Source organism: Somniosus microcephalus, chromosome 6 (genome assembly GCF_052327205.1).
Source record: "Somniosus microcephalus isolate GS21.2 chromosome 6, FLI_Smic_1.0, whole genome shotgun sequence".
Lineage (NCBI taxonomy): Eukaryota > Metazoa > Chordata > Chondrichthyes > Squaliformes > Somniosidae > Somniosus > Somniosus microcephalus.
The window spans coordinates 147,395,209-147,410,653 of NC_140992.1; the positions used below are offsets into that span (position 1 = coordinate 147,395,209).

The following is a 15,445-nucleotide window of genomic DNA, read 5'->3' on the forward strand; positions in this document are numbered from 1 at the left end:
AGATAATCTGTTTTAGTGATATTGGGTTGAGGGATAAATATTGGCCCCAGGACAACGTGAAGAAATCCCCTGCTCTTCGAATAGTGCCATAGAATCTTTTATGTTGACCTGAGAGGGCAGATGGGGCCTCAGTTTAACATCTCATCAGAAAGTCGGCATCTCCGACAGTGCAGCACTCTCTCAGTACTGCACAGGAGCGTCAGCCTGGATTTTTTTGCTCAAGTCTCTGGAGTGGGACTTGAACCCACAACCTTCTGACTCAGAGGCGAGGGTACCACCCACTGAATGCCAGCTTGAGGCCCCCTGTGTACAATTGGGTTGCCCTGAGGCAGCTGGTACCAGGCCGGCTGCGTTCAGGAAAACCAGTTCTACATGTGGCCTAACCAGAGGTCCTTAAAGGGACTGCAGCAGCCCGTCACCAGAAATACTTACCTGTATGTGTTAAAACCATGGGCCGCTCCCGGTCCCCGCTCATCCTTCCCCACCCCCCGAATCCAACTGCGATGATATCGGCTGCACCCCAGGCCTAGACACCCAGGCCACGGGATAGTTTTCTAGGTCAATGTTGCATCACCAACATGTCATCTTGTGTGTGATAGGAATAGGGGAAATATGAGGGAAAAGCCTCTTAAACCATCCTGGTCCACTCACAATGTTGAAACAAATATTTCTCACTTTTGCCCGGAATTTCCTGGGACCAGCTCCCACTCTGCTGGGCATGTTGTGGAAAGCTAACTTCCCTTGATAGTTACCATGGTGCCACAGGCGTGGCACAAGGAAACTCAGGCTAATTTGTTCCTTCCCAATTTGGGAACAAATGAAGGTCCTCAATCGCCTCTTCCTCTTGCAATATGCAGCCTTTTGAAGTCCAAGCATGGTGTCATCTGACTCCTACTTTTTTCTATACTTTACTCCTGGCCTCACTGGGCTCCTGTGCTGTGGGTCATGGTGCATTTAGCTTGCTGATTACTATAAAAATTACTTTCTCGCAGCAGGCTGGCAGGTATTTGCTGGCAGCAGGGATGGACACAGGTCCGGCCTAACTTCTCCCTCAGTATCTGTGGCCTCGCTCCTCTCAGTATCTGTGGCCTCGCTCCTCTCAGTATCTGTGGCCTCGCTCCTCTCAGTATCTGTGGCCTCGCTTCCTCTCTCAGTATCTGTGGCCTCACTCCTCTCAGTATCTGTGGCCTCGCTCCTCTCAGTATTTGTGGCCTAGCTCCTCTCTCAGTATCTGTGGCCTCGCTCCTCTCAGTATCTGTGGCCTCGCTTCCTCTCTCAGTATCTGTGGCCTCACTCCTCTCAGTATCTGTGGCCTCGCTCCTCTCTCAGTATCTGTGGCCTCGCTCCTCTCTCAGTATCTGTGGCCTCACTCCTCTCTCAGTATCTGTGGCCTCGCTCCTCTCTCAGTATCTGTGGCGTCGCTCCTCTCTCAGTATCTGTGGCCTAGCTCCTCTCTCAGCATCTGTGGCCTCGCTCCTCTCTCAGTATCTGTGGCCTCGCTCCTCTCTCAGTATCTGTGGCGTCGCTCCTCTCTCAGTATCTGTGGCCTCGCTCCTATCTCAGTATCTGTGGCCTCGCTCCTCTCAGTATCTGTGACCTCGCTCCTCTCTCAGGATCTGTGGCCTCGCTCCTCTCTCAGTATCTGTAGCCTCGCTCCTCTCTCAGTATCTGTGGCCTCGCTCCTCTCAGTATCTGTGGCCTCACTCCTCTCTCAGTATCTGTGGCCTCGCTCCTCTCTCAGTATCTGTAGCCTCGCTCCTCTCTCAGTATCTGTGGCCTCACTCCTCTCTCAGTATCTGTGGCCTCGCTCCTCTCTCAGTATCTGTGGCCTCGCTCCTCTCTCAGTATCTGTGGCCTCACTCCTCTCTCAGGATCTGTGGCCTCGCTCCTCTCTCAGTATCTGTGGCCTCGCTCCTCTCTCAGTATCTGTAGCCTCGCTCCTCTCTCAGTATCTGTGGCCTCGCTCCTCTCTCAGTATCTGTGGCCTCGCTCCTCTCTCAGTATCTGTGGCCTCGCTCCTCTCAGTATCTGTGGCCTCGCTCCTCTCTCAGTATCTGTGGCCTCGACCCTCTCTCAGTATCTGTGGCCTCGCTCCTCTCAGTATCTGTGGCCTCACTCCTCTCTCAGTATCTGTGGCCTCGACCCTCTCAGTATCTGTGGCCTCGCTCCTCTCTCAGTATCTGTGGCCTCGACCCTCTCAGTATCTGTGGCCTCACTCCTCTCTCAGTATCTGTGGCCTCGACCCTCTCAGTATCTGTGGCCTCGCTCCTCTCTCAGTATCTGTGGCCTCGACCCTCTCAGTATCTGTGGCCTCGCTCCTCTCAGTATCTGTGGCCTCGCTCCTCTCTCAGTATCTGTGGCCTCGCTCCTCTCTCAGTATCTGTGGCCTCACTCCTCTCTCAGTATCTGTGGCCTCGCTCCTCTCTCAGTATCTGTGGCCTCGCTCCTCTCAGTATCTGTGGCCTCGCTCCTCTCTCAGTATCTGTGGCCTCGCTCCTCTCTCAGTATCTGTTGCCTCGCTCCTCTCTCAGTATCTGTGGCCTCGCTCCTCTCAGTATCTGTGGCCTCGCTCCTCTCTCAGTATCTGTGGCCTCGCTTCTCTCTCAGTATCTGTGGCCTCGCTTCCTCTCAGTATCTGTGGCCTCGCTCCTCTCTCAGTATCTGTGGCCTCGCTCCTCTCTCAGTATCTGTGGCCTCGCTCCTCTCAGTATCTGTGGCCTCGCTCCTATCTCAGTATCTGTGACCTCGCTCCTCTCTCAGGATCTGTGGCCTCGCTCCTCTCTCAGTATCTGTGGCCTCGCTCCTCTCTCAGTATCTGTGGCCTCGCTCCTCTCTCAGTATCTGTGGCCTCGCTCCTCTCTCAGTATCTGTGGCCTAGCTCCTCTCAGTATCTGTGGCCTCGCTCCTATCTCAGTATCTGTGACCTCGCTCCTCTCTCAGGATCTGTGGCCTCGCTCCTCTCAGTATCTGTGGCCTCGCTCCTCTCTCAGTATCTGTGGCCTAGCTCCTCTCAGTATCTGTGGCCTCGCTCCTCTCTCAGTATCTGTGGCCTCGCTCCTCTCTCAGTATCTGTGGCCTAGCTCCTCTCAGTATCTGTGGCCTCGCTCCTATCTCAGTATCTGTGACCTCGCTCCTCTCTCAGGATCTGTGGCCTCGCTCCTCTCAGTATCTGTGGCCTCGCTCCTCTCTCAGTATCTGTGGCCTCGCTCCTCTCTCAGTATCTGTGGCCTCGCTCCTCTCTCAGTATCTGTGGCCTCGCTCCTATCTCAGTATCTGTGACCTCGCTCCTCTCTCAGGATCTGTGGCCTCGCTCCTCTCTCAGGATCTGTGGCCTCGCTCCTCTCTCAGTATCTGTGGCCTCGCTCCTCTCAGTATCTGTGGCCTCACTCCTCTCTCAGTATCTGTAGCCTCGCTCCTCTCTCAGTATCTGTGGCCTCGCTCCTCTCTCAGTATCTGTGGCCTCGCTCCTCTCTCAGTATCTGTGGCCTCGCTCCTCTCAGTATCTGTGGCCTCGACCCTCTCAGTATCTGTGGCCTCACTCCTCTCTCAGTATCTGTGACCTCGCTCCTCTCTCAGGATCTGTGGCCTCGCTCCTCTCTCAGTATCTGTGGCCTCGCTCCTCTCTCAGTATCTGTGGCCTCGCTCCTCTCTCAGTATCTGTGGCCTCACTCCTCTCTCAGTATCTGTGGCCTCGCTCCTCTCTCAGTATCTGTGGCCTCGCTCCTCTCAGTATCTGTGGCCTCGCTCCTCTCTCAGTATCTGTGGCCTCGCTCCTCTCTCAGTATCTGTGGCCTCGCTTCCTCTCAGTATATGTGGCCTCGCTCCTCTCTCAGTATCTGTGGCCTAGCTCCTCTCTCAGTATCTGTGGCCTCGCTCCTCTCTCAGTATCTGTGGCCTCGCTCCTCTCTCAGTATCTGTGGCCTCGCTCCTCTCTCAGTATCTGTGGCCTCGCTCCTCTCTCAGTATCTGTGGCCTCGCTCCTCTCTCAGTATCTGTGGCCTCGCTCCTCTCTCAGTATCTGTGGCCTCGCTCCTCTCTCAGTATCTGTGGCCTCGCTCCTCTCTCAGTATCTGTGGCCTCGCTCCTCTCTCAGTATCTGTGGCCTCGCTCCTCTCAGTATCTGTGGCCTCGCTCCTCTCTCAGCATCTGTGGCCTCGCTCCTCTCAGTATCTGTGGCCTCGCTCCTCTCTCAGCATCTGTGGCCTCACTCCTCTCTCAGTATCTGTGGCCTCGCTCCTCTCTCAGTATCTGTGGCCTCGCTCCTCTCAGTATCTGTGGCCTCGCTCCTCTCTCAGTGTCTGTGGCCTCGCTTCTCTCTCAGTATCTGTGGCCTCGCTCCTCTCAGTATCTGTGGCCTCGCTCCTCTCAGTATCTGTGGCCTCGCTCCTCTCAGTATCTGTGGCCTCGCTCCTCTCTCAGTATCTGTGGCCTCGCTCCTCTCAGTATCTGTGGCCTCGCTCCTCTCTCAGTATCTGTGGCCTCGCTCCTCTCAGTATCTGTGGCCTCGCTCCTCTCAGTATCTGTGGCCTCGCTCCTCTCTCAGTATCTGTGGCCTCGCTCCTCTCAGTATCTGTGGCCTCGCTCCTCTCTCAGTATCTGTGGCCTCGCTCCTCTCTCAGTATCTGTGGCCTCGCTCCTCTCAGTATCTGTGGCCTCGCTCCTCTCTCAGTATCTGTGGCCTCGCTCCTCTCAGTATCTGTGGCCTAGCTCCTCTCTCAGTATCTGTGGCCTCGCTCCTCTCTCAGTATCTGTGGCCTCGCTCCTCTCTCAGTATCTGTGGCCTCGCTTCCTCTCAGTATCTGTGGCCTCGCTCCTCTCTCAGTATCTGTGGCCTCGCTCCTCTCAGTATCTGTGGCCTCGCTTCCTCTCAGTATCTGTGGCCTCGCTCCTCTCTCAGTATCTGTGGCCTCGCTCCTCTCAGTATCTGTGGCCTCGCTTCCTCTCAGTATCTGTGGCCTCGCTCCTCTCTCAGCATCTGTGGCCTAGCTCCTCTCTCAGTATCTGTGGCCTCGCTCCTCTCTCAGTATCTGTGGCCTCGCTCCTCTCTCAGTATCTGTGGCCTCGCTCCTCTCTCAGTATCTGTGGCCTCGCTCCTCTCAGTATCTGTGGCCTCGCTCCTCTCTCAGTATCTGTGGCCTCGCTCCTCTCTCAGTATCTGTGGCCTCGCTCCTCTCTCAGTATCTGTGGCCTCGCTCCTCTCTCAGTATCTGTAGCCTCGCTCCTCTCTCAGTATCTGTGGCCTCGCTCCTCTCAGTATCTGTGGCCTCGCTCCTCTCTCAGTATCTGTGGCCTCACTCCTCTCAGTATCTGTGGCCTCGCTCCTCTCTCAGTATCTGTGGCCTCGCTCCTCTCAGTATCTGTGGCCTCGCTCCTCTCAGTATCTGTGGCCTCGCTCCTCTCAGTATCTGTGGCCTTGCTCCTCTCTCAGTATCTGTGGCCTCACTCCTCTCTCAGTATCTGTGGCCTAGCTCCTCTCAGTATCTGTGGCCTTGCTCCTCTCTCAGTATCTGTGGCCTCGCTCCTCTCAGTATCTGTGGCCTCGCTCCTCTCAGTATCTGTGGCCTCGCTCCTCTCTCAGTATCTGTGGCCTCGCTCCTCTCTCAGTATCTGTGGCCTCGCTCCTCTCTCAGTATCTGTGGCCTCGCTCCTCTCAGTATCTGTGGCCTCGCTCCTCTCTCAGTATCTGTGGCCTCGCTCCTCTCTCAGTATCTGTGGCCTCGCTCCTCTCTCAGTATCTGTGGCCTTGCTCCTCTCAGTATCTGTGGCCTCGCTCCTCTCTCAGTATCTGTGGCCTCGCTCCTCTCTCAGTATCTGTGGCCTAGCTCCTCTCAGTATCTGTGGCCTCGCTCCTCTCAGTATCTGTGGCCTCGCTCCTCTCTCAGTATCTGTGGCCTCGCTCCTCTCTCAGTATCTGTGGCCTCGCTCCTCTCAGTATCTGTGGCCTCGCTTCCTCTCAGTATCTGTGGCCTCGCTCCTCTCAGTATCTGTGGCCTCGCTCCTCTCTCAGTATCTGTGGCCTTGCTCCTCTCTCAGTATCTGTGGCCTCGCTCCTCTAAGTATCTGTGGCCTCGCTCCTCTCTCAGTATTTGTGGCCTTGCTCCTCTCTCAGTATCTGTGGCCTCACTCCTCTCTCAGTATCTGTGGCCTCACTCCTCTCTCAGTATCTGTGGCCTCGCTCCTCTCTCAGTATCTGTGGCCTCGCTCCTCTCTCAGTATCTGTGGCCTCACTCCTCTCTCAGTATCTGTGGCCTAGCTCCTCTCTCAGTATCTGTGGCCTCGCTCCTCTCAGTATCTGTGGCCTCGCTCCTCTCTCAGTATCTGTGGCCTCGCTCCTCTCAGTATCTGTGGCCTCGCTCCTCTCTCAGTATCTGTGGCCTCGCTCCTCTCTCAGTGTCTGTGGCCTCACTCCTCTCTCAGTATCTGTGGCCTCGCTCCTCTCTCAGTATCTGTGGCCTCGCTCCTCTCTCAGTGTCTGTGGCCTCACTCCTCTCTCAGTATCTGTGGCCTCGCTCCTCTCTCAGTATCTGTGGCCTCGCTCCTATCTCAGTATCTGTGGCCTCGCTCCTCTCAGTATCTGTGGCCTCGCTCCTCTCTCAGTATCTGTGGCCTCGCTCCTCTCTCAGTATCTGTGGCCTCGCTCCTCTCTGTATCTGTGGCCTTGCTCCTCTCTCAGTATCTGTGGCCTCGCTCCTCTCTCAGTATCTGTGGCCTCGCTCCTCTCTGTATCTGTGGCCTTGCTCCTCTCTCAGTATCTGTGGCCTCGCTCCTCTCTCAGTATCTGTGGCCTTGCTCATTTCATTTCAATAGTTCCTATATTTCAGAAAAGTACTTCATTGGCTGGAAATCGCTTTGGGACATCTTGAGATTGTGTAAAGCACTATATAAATGCAATTCTTTCTTTTCTTAGTATGTATGGCTTACCTCTTTTCCCAGTATATGGTCTGGTTAGGCAGCTCCAAGAAGAAGAGGTGGGGATGAGCCAAATATATATTAAAATGGTGAAGGCAGGAAATAAAAAATAAAAAACTTTGAACCATGTCTTTGAAGCTGGGAGTCATGTGAAAATGATCCTGCCTGGGCTGACAAAAGAGATTGTGTGTGTATGAAGTGCGGCGTGTATAAAGGTACTCTCAAAATACCCGTATCATCAAAATATTCAAGGAAGGTTATTATGGGGGAGGGTATAATTGCTGCCATTCTCATGTCTGTTTCTGCTCAGTGTCTCATGCGGAGTTTATTTTTCAGCTCTTGTGATTTAAGGAGCCTTTTGTGTCTTCTGATATTCATGGGTCAGTGACAGCAAATTGGGCCTCTGTTTAGTGGGTTCCTGAAGGGGGAAATTGCTGAGATACAGAACCAGTCACTGAGCCTTATCTCTGGTCTGAGAGTCTTACTGGCAGCATAGTCTCGCAGCACGAATCTCCCCAGTGAAAGGCACTCACTGAGAAATAAGAACAAAATGTGATTGTTTGAGGCCTGAATCCCTTCCATGTTTCAGAAAGTCTGTTTTTTTCCCTCTGTCTCTTTGCTTCTGTTGCTGGCTTCTACATAGCGTTCTAATGCCGGTTCAGCTTAAGCAACCAAAGGTGGGGATTCCACCAAAGGATTGAGAATCTCTCAGCTCAGTGCGTGCAGCGGGGAAGGTTTCCTCTGCAGGTTTTCCAAAGAACTCTTAAGTGAGTTCTTTAAGAATGTCTTATACAGGGTACTGGTGAGGCCACACCTGGAATACTGCGTACAGTTTTGGTTTCCATATTTAAGAAAAGATATACTTGCTCTCGAGGCAGTTCAGAGAAGGTTCACTCGGTTGATTCCGGAGATGAGGGGCTTGACTTATGAGGAAAGGTTGAGTAGGTTGGGCCTCTACTCATTGGAATTCAGAAGAATGCGAGACGATCTTATCGAAACATATAAGATTGTGAGGGGGCTTGATCGGGTGGATGCGGGAAGGATGTTTCCACTGATGGGTGAGACTAGAACTAGGGGGCATAATCTTAGAATAAAGGGCTGCCCTTTCAAAACTGAGATGAGGAGAAACTTCTTCACTCAGAGGGTAGTAAATCTATGGAATTTGCTACCTCAGAGAGCTGTGGAAGCTGCGACATTAAATAAATTTAAAATGGAGATAGACAGTTTCCTAGCTGATAAGGGAATTAGGGGTTACGGGGAGCGGGCAGGGAAGTGGACGTGCGTCTAGGTTCGGATCAGCCATGATCCTATTGAATGGCGGAGCAGGCCCGAGGGGCCGTGTGGCCTACTCCTGCTCCTACTTCTTATGTTCTTATGTTATGTTCTTTACAATTTCAGTAGAAGCAGTAAACCGAGGAGATCACCACAAGCAGCTTGCTAAAACATACCTGAACGTAACCAGGCCAAATCTGCCCCCAAAATGGCGGCCAGTATTCATTACATAGAATTACCTAGAATCTACAGCACAGAACTGTATTCGACACAACTGGTCCACGCCGGTGTTTATGCTCCACACGAGCCTCCTCCCACTTTACTTCATCTCACTTTATCAGAATATCCTTCTATTCTTTCCTCCCTCATGTGTTTATCTAGCTTCCCCTTAAATGCATCTGCGCTATTCGCCTCAACCATTCCTCATGGTAGCGAGTTCCACATTCTCACCGCCCTCTGGGTAAAGAAGTTTCTCCAGAATTCCTTATTGGATTTATTAGTGACTATCTTATATTTATGGCCTCTAGTTTTTGATTCCCCCACAAGTGGAAACATCTTCTCTACGTCCACCCTATCAAACCCTTTCATAATCTTGAAGACCTCTAGTCTCATCCCTCAGCCTTTTCTTTTCTAGAGAAAAGAGCCCCAGGCTGTTCAGTCTATCCTGATAGTTATACCCTCTCAGTTCTGATATCACTTGTCCACAGAGAAACACAAGCATAAAAGAAATTGAATGGAGACTTCTTGCACGAATGTTCATGTTTTGGTCAAAAAACCCTAAAAGTAGCCAAAAATTGTGGGTTCTTGTGGTCAGCAAGTTGTTCGAGTGCTTCACTCACTCATCCTTTGTGACAGCGGGAGTCCATGTTTTGTCAAGGACCCGTTTGCTTTACAATTGTGTGATAACACATGACAATAGAATTGGCTCACATCTGGCCATAAAGAAATGAGGCATGAAGATGAGAAGAAGATCCAGTTTTTTTTTTAAACTCCCCAGTGTCACTGCTCGTCAGATGTTGGTCCCATGACACTTCCTGCTGAGTCACATGACTGGATGGTAGGAGCTGTCTGTCCACTGGTGCCCAGCGTACAGCCTGCTGTAACGTGATTGGATGGTAGGAGCTGTCTGTCCACTGGTGCCCAGCGTAGCCTGCTGTAACGTGATTGGATGGTAGGAGCTGTCTGTCCACTGGTGCCCAGTGTACAGCCTGCTGTAACGTGATTGGATGGTAGGAGCTGTCTGTCCACTGGTGCCCAGTGTAGCCTGCTGTAACGTGATTGGATGGTAGGAGCTGTCTGTCCACTGGTGCCCAGCGTAGCCTGCTGTAACGTGATTGGATGGTAGGAGCTGTCTGTCCACTGGTGCCCAGTGTAGCCTGCTGTAACGTGATTGGATGGTAGGAGCTGTCTGTCCACTGGTGCCCAGCGTAGCCTGCTGTAACGTGATTGGATGGTAGGAGCTGTCTGTCCACCTGCTGTGATGTGGAGTACCCCGCAGCAGCTTTCAAGGCGCGAGGCTTATCTGGGTTATGATGATGTTGGTAAATCACTAGAGCTTTACTCTATGTGGTTTATGATGTCATTTCACTCCCTTGATGTATGAAACTTCACATGGTGTACCAGCATAGCCTGATGGCATCTGTCTGATTTCCTCTTTCTCTTATTAGAGTGGAAGTGTTAACCTGTTGAAAATAAATCAGTAAATGCTGCCACTGAAATAGTGGAGTAAACAATTCAGGAAAGTGCAGTAACCTGGTTTCCCATGGTGTCATTCTGTCTGTATACCCAAATGTCTGTCAGCTGTCTGTCTATCATCTCTCTGTTTTTCTATCAGTCTATCCACTATCTGTCCCTCTATTGATCTATCGAACTGTCTGTTGATCTAAAGATCTATATTGATCCATATATCTTTCCATCTCTCTGTCTACCTATTGATCTATTAACTATCATCTATCTGTCTATCTGTTGGTCTATTGATCTATCTACCTGCCCAAGTCTCTGTCTATTGATCCATCTATCTGCCTATCTCTCTATCTATTGATCTATCTATCTATCCATCTCTCTGTCTATTGATCAATCAATCTATCTATCTTTCTATCTATCTGCCCATCTCTCTATCTATTGATCTATCTATCTGTCCATCTCTCTGTCTATTGATCAATCAATCTATCTATCTATCTGCCCATCTCTCTATCTATTGATCTATCTATCTATCCATCTCTCTGTCTATTGATCAATCAATCAATCAATCAATCTATCTATCTATCTATCTATCTGTCTATCATCTCTCTGTCTATTGATCCATCTATCTGTCCATCTCTCTGTCTATTGATCTATCTATCTATCCAACTCTCTATCTATTGATCTATCTATCTATCCATCTCTCTGTCTGCCTGTCTATCTATCTATCTATCTATCTATCTATCTATCTATCTATCTATCTATCTATCTATCTATCTATCTATCTATCTATCTATCTATCTATCTATCTATCTCTCTATCTATCTATCTATCTATCCATCTATCTATCCATCTCTCTGTCTATTGATCTATCTATCTATCCAGATCTCTATCTATCTATCTATCTATCTATCTATCTATCTATCTATCTATCTATCTATCTATCTTATCTATCTATCTATCTATCTATCTATCTATCTCTATGTCTATTGATCCATCTATCTATCCATCTCTCTGTCTATTGATCTATCTATCTATCCAGATCTCTATCTATCTATCTATCTATCTATCTATCTATCTATCTATCTATCTATCTATCTATCTATCTATCTATCTATCTCTCTGTCTATTGATCTATCTATCTAGCCATCTCTCTGTCTATTGATCTCTCTATCTAGCCATCTCTCTATCTATTGATCTATCCATCTGTCCATCTCTCTATCTATTGATCTACCCATCTGTCCATCTCTCTGTCTATTGATCTATTTATCTGTCCATTTCTGTCCAGCTTTTGATCTATCTGACTGACAGATGGATTGCTTTGACTATCTAGCTCTCTATCTGTTAATCTATCAATCTATCTGTGCATTAATCTATCTATGTCTCTGTCTATCTGTCTCTATTTTCCAGTCTCTCATCTCTCTCTCTCTGTCTGTTTCTCTCTCTATCTGTCTATGGGTCTGCACAGCATCCCGGCTGTCGTGCTGAAGACTTGTGCTCCAGAACTACCTGCAGTTCTAACCAAGCTGCTCCAGTACATTTACAACACTGGCATCTACCCGACTAAGTGCAAAATTGTGCGGGTATGTCCTACCCACAAAAAGCATGACAAATTCAGCCCAGCCAATTATCATCCTATCAGCCTACTATTAATCATCAGCAAAATGACAGAAGGAGTCACCAACAGTGCTATCATGTGGCACTTTCTCACCAATAACCGATGCTATGCTTAGTTTCCACCTGGACCACTCGGCTCCAGACCTCATTACAGCCTTGCTCCCAACATGGACATGAGCTGAATTCCAGATGTGAGGTGAGAGTGATGTCCTTGACATCAAGGCAGCATTTGACTGAGTGTGGCACCTAGGAGACCTAATAAAACTGAAGTCAATGAAGATCAGGGGGAAAACTCTCCAGTGACTGGAGCCATATCTGGCACAAAGGAAGTGGCAAATAATATTCGCTCCACACAAGTGCCAGGCGATGACCATCTCCAAAAAGAGAGAGTGCCTAACCACCTCATTACCATTGTTGAATTCACCAACATCAACATCCTGGGGGTCACCATTTACTGGAAACTTAACTGGACCAGCCACATGAAGACTCTGGCTACAAGAGCAGGTCAGAGGGTGGGTATTCTGCGGCGAGTGACTCACCTCCTGACTTCCCAAAGCCTTTCCTCCACCTACAAAGCACAAGTCAGGAGTGTGATGGAATATTCTCCACTTGCCTGGATGAGTGCAGCTCCAACAACACTCAAGAAGCTCAACACCATCCAGGACAAAGCAGCCTGCTTGATTGGTACCCCATCCACCACCTTAAACATTCACTCCTTCTGCCACCGGCGTACCGTGGCTGCAGTGTGTACCATCTACAAGATGCACTGCAGCAACTCGCCAAGGTTTCTTCGGCAGCACCTCCCAAACCCGCGACCTCTACCACCTAGAAGGACAAGGGTAGTAGGTACATGGGAACACCACCACCTCCAAGTTCCCCTCCAAGTCACGTATTATCCTGACTTGGATATATATTGCCGTGTATGAGGAAAACCACATTGTATATTACATAATACATACTGTGTTACAGAGGAATATCTCACAGAATAACACAAACTATGTTATAGGGGACTAACACTCTATGGGGGAGAAATTCGGTGGGCTGCACCACCAGTTAGCGCCTAAAGAGGGCACTCAGTGGCTTTAGCGCCACTGGCCACGCCTCCCGCGATATTTAGCTGGGGCGCTAATGTCGGCGTTAGCCTGTTGCGCTGCGCCACCACCGATGATGTCATCGGTGTGCGCAGCGCCCCGCTACCGCCCCGATCGCGATATTTGGCAGCGACCGCCTCTGTCGCGCCGCTCGCTAATCGCGCCCAGTTCACGGGGCCTACCTGTGGCGGCAGTGGCGCAAATTAAGGTGGAGGTGCGGGGCGGCCGTTTTTTCCGGTGGCCGCCTGCCAGCACCTCCGTCCCCGGCCTCCTGTTCTCCCCCCGCGGCATTGCCGGCTGTTTTCCGAGAGCCCGGCACTTCTCCTCGGTGCCGGGCTCTTTTGCCGGCACTCGCGATCTCTGATCGCGCTGGTGCAGGCCCCTCCCCCTTAAGAATGGGAGGAAGGCCTGCAGTACCGCAGCATGCCATGCCGCAGCGTGTGGCGCTGCGGCACGTTGCGCTGCGATATTCAGTTTCAGCGCCCTAAGAGGGACGCGGAGCACCTCGAGCCTCGCCCCGTGTCCCTCTTGGGGCGCTCAAGCTGAATTTCCGGTGATCGCTGCTGCTCCGATCGCTGCGCTAAATCCGGCGCCCAGGCGAGCTTGGCGCCCCGTTTGCGGCTCCACCCAATTTCTCCCCCTATATGTTACATAGTAATGCACTCATTTATCTGAGAGGCAAAGTTTTGATCATGTATATATACCCTAGGGTCAGGACTAAGATAAATACAGCACAAACAACAACCATTGAGTTTAATCCTGCCTGGGCTTCAAGGTTGATGAATGCTCGTCAGTGGGAGCTTGCTGTCAGTGCTGTATAGTGAGATCACGTCCTGCAAAACTGATGGTACAAAATCAGGAGAGCAAATAATTGGAGTATGGACAATAGAGATTCCATTGTAGAAAGTAAAGGACTATGTTATAGTCCAATAGCAAAATACTGTGGATACTGGAAATCTGAAATAACAACAGAAAGTGCTGGAAACACTCAGCAGGTCAGGCAGCATCGGGGAGAGAGAAACAGAGTCAACATTTCAGGTCGAACCCTTTGTCAGAACTGGAAAAGGTTAGGGAGGAGAGATTTTTAAGCAGGGGTAGGGAGGAGGGGAGGAAAGAACAAAGGGAAGGTCTGTGATAGGATGGAAGGCAGGAGAGATTAAGAGACATTAAGAGGTGGTGCAAGGCAAAAGGAGAGGTAATGGGACAAGTTAAGAAACAAAAGATGACTCTAGATGAGGTGTGAATGATGATGGCAGCAACATTAACAGCTGCCATGTGAGAAAACAAAAGAAAAAAATATATAAAGAAATACAGAGGCCAAGGTTATAGTCTGAAATTGCTGACTCGATGTTAAGTCCAGAAGGCTGTAAAGTGCCTAATTCGAAAGATGAGGTGCTGTTCCTCGAACTTATGTTGAGCTTCGTTGGAACAGTGCAAGAGGCCGAGGATGGAGAGATCAGAGTGGGAGTGGAGGGGAGAATTAAAGTGGCAGGCGACCGGAAGCTCAGGGTCACGTTTGCAGTCTATGTTATAGTGATTGATAGGCTCATCGCTCCTTGTGGTAGGAATCCTCTCAATATAAATTGGGTTACAAACTTGTGTTTGCTTTGTACCTTGTGCTGCCTGCTTCCAGATTGTAGTTTTTAGGGCAATAACAGTCTGTCTTGTGTTTGTAGGCGTTCCATCAGGCCCACGCAACGTGATATCCAGTGTGAACGAGACCTCCATCATCCTGGAATGGCACCCACCACGTGACGTTGGTGGGCGCGATGACGTCATGTACAACATTGTTTGCAAAAAGTGCCGCAGCAACCGTAAGATATGCACCCGGTGCGACGAGAACGTGGAGTTCGTGCCAAGGCAGTTCGGCCTGACAGAAACCAGAGTGTTCATCAGCAGCCTTTGGGCGCACACTCCATACACGTTCGAGATTCAGGCCGTTAACGGAGTCTCTGGCAAGAGTACGTACTCACCGCAGCACGTGTCTGTCAATGTGACTACCAACCAAGCTGGTAAGTGACTGTGTGACCCATCTCCTTCACCTCATGACCTGCCTCATTCCAATCCACCCCCATTAGTGCCTCTTCATTGTTCCTCAGCTCCTGGCAATTCTCATTATTCGACAGCTACTCAACATGTTACTCAGCACATTATTCAACTCAAACCGCTTCTCCATCCTGTGAATCGTGTCACCACCAGAAACTTTGGTTTGTATGCACAAGTATGGATGGAGAGTAACGATCCTTTGCAAATGTGGAATTATTGGAGCAGTTTAGGTAGTAGGGAAGGTAAGGGGAGGGGGGGCAGAATCTCTGGACAATCCATTGATGATTCGGCTGACCATATTATAAGAAATCTAAGACTTGCTCACTGGTTCCCCAAGATGAATTTTCCAAGTACCTGAATATCCTGTATGCCCTTAGATTCAGGCTATAAACCAAGTGGGGGTGAAATTCAACTTTGGCAGGAGTGCAAAACTGGTGGGAGCGGATTGGTCACCCATTATACAGCCTGCCGACAATGGAAAGGAAAGTCATGCGGGTTTATAACGGGCAGCCGATCTGCTACCACCATTTTTGCGCCCACACCGAAGTTGAATCTCACCTCCAGTCTGTGGCGACATTTTGCAGTCACCGCATTGCAGTTCAGGCTCAAGACACTCTTGTCCTCATTACTGTGCTTCTGGTGTCATCCCTGCCCTTACACCACCCAAGTCCCATTTACCCCTGTGCTCGCAGACCTACACTGACTCCCGGTCCTTGATTTTAAAATTCTCAACCTTGTTTTCAAATCCCTCCATGACCTCACCCTTCCCTACCTCTGGAACCTCTTCCAGTCCTACAACCCTCCAAGATCTCTGCGCGCCTCCAATTCTG

The 15,445-nt window shown here is 50.2% G+C and overlaps 1 protein-coding gene across 2 annotated transcripts in view; it reads left to right on the forward strand.

Moving 5' to 3' along the window:
• Positions 1-15,445, forward strand: part of LOC147116119 (ephrin type-B receptor 1) — a 474,793-nt gene that overhangs the window by 45,575 nt on the left and 413,773 nt on the right. For both annotated transcript variants that reach the window (XM_085990885.1, XM_085990884.1), the window contains exon 2: positions 14,246-14,581. In XM_085990885.1, the coding sequence (XP_085847011.1) occupies positions 14,246-14,581 (336 nt within the window). The remainder of the gene's footprint in view (positions 1-14,245; positions 14,582-15,445) is intronic.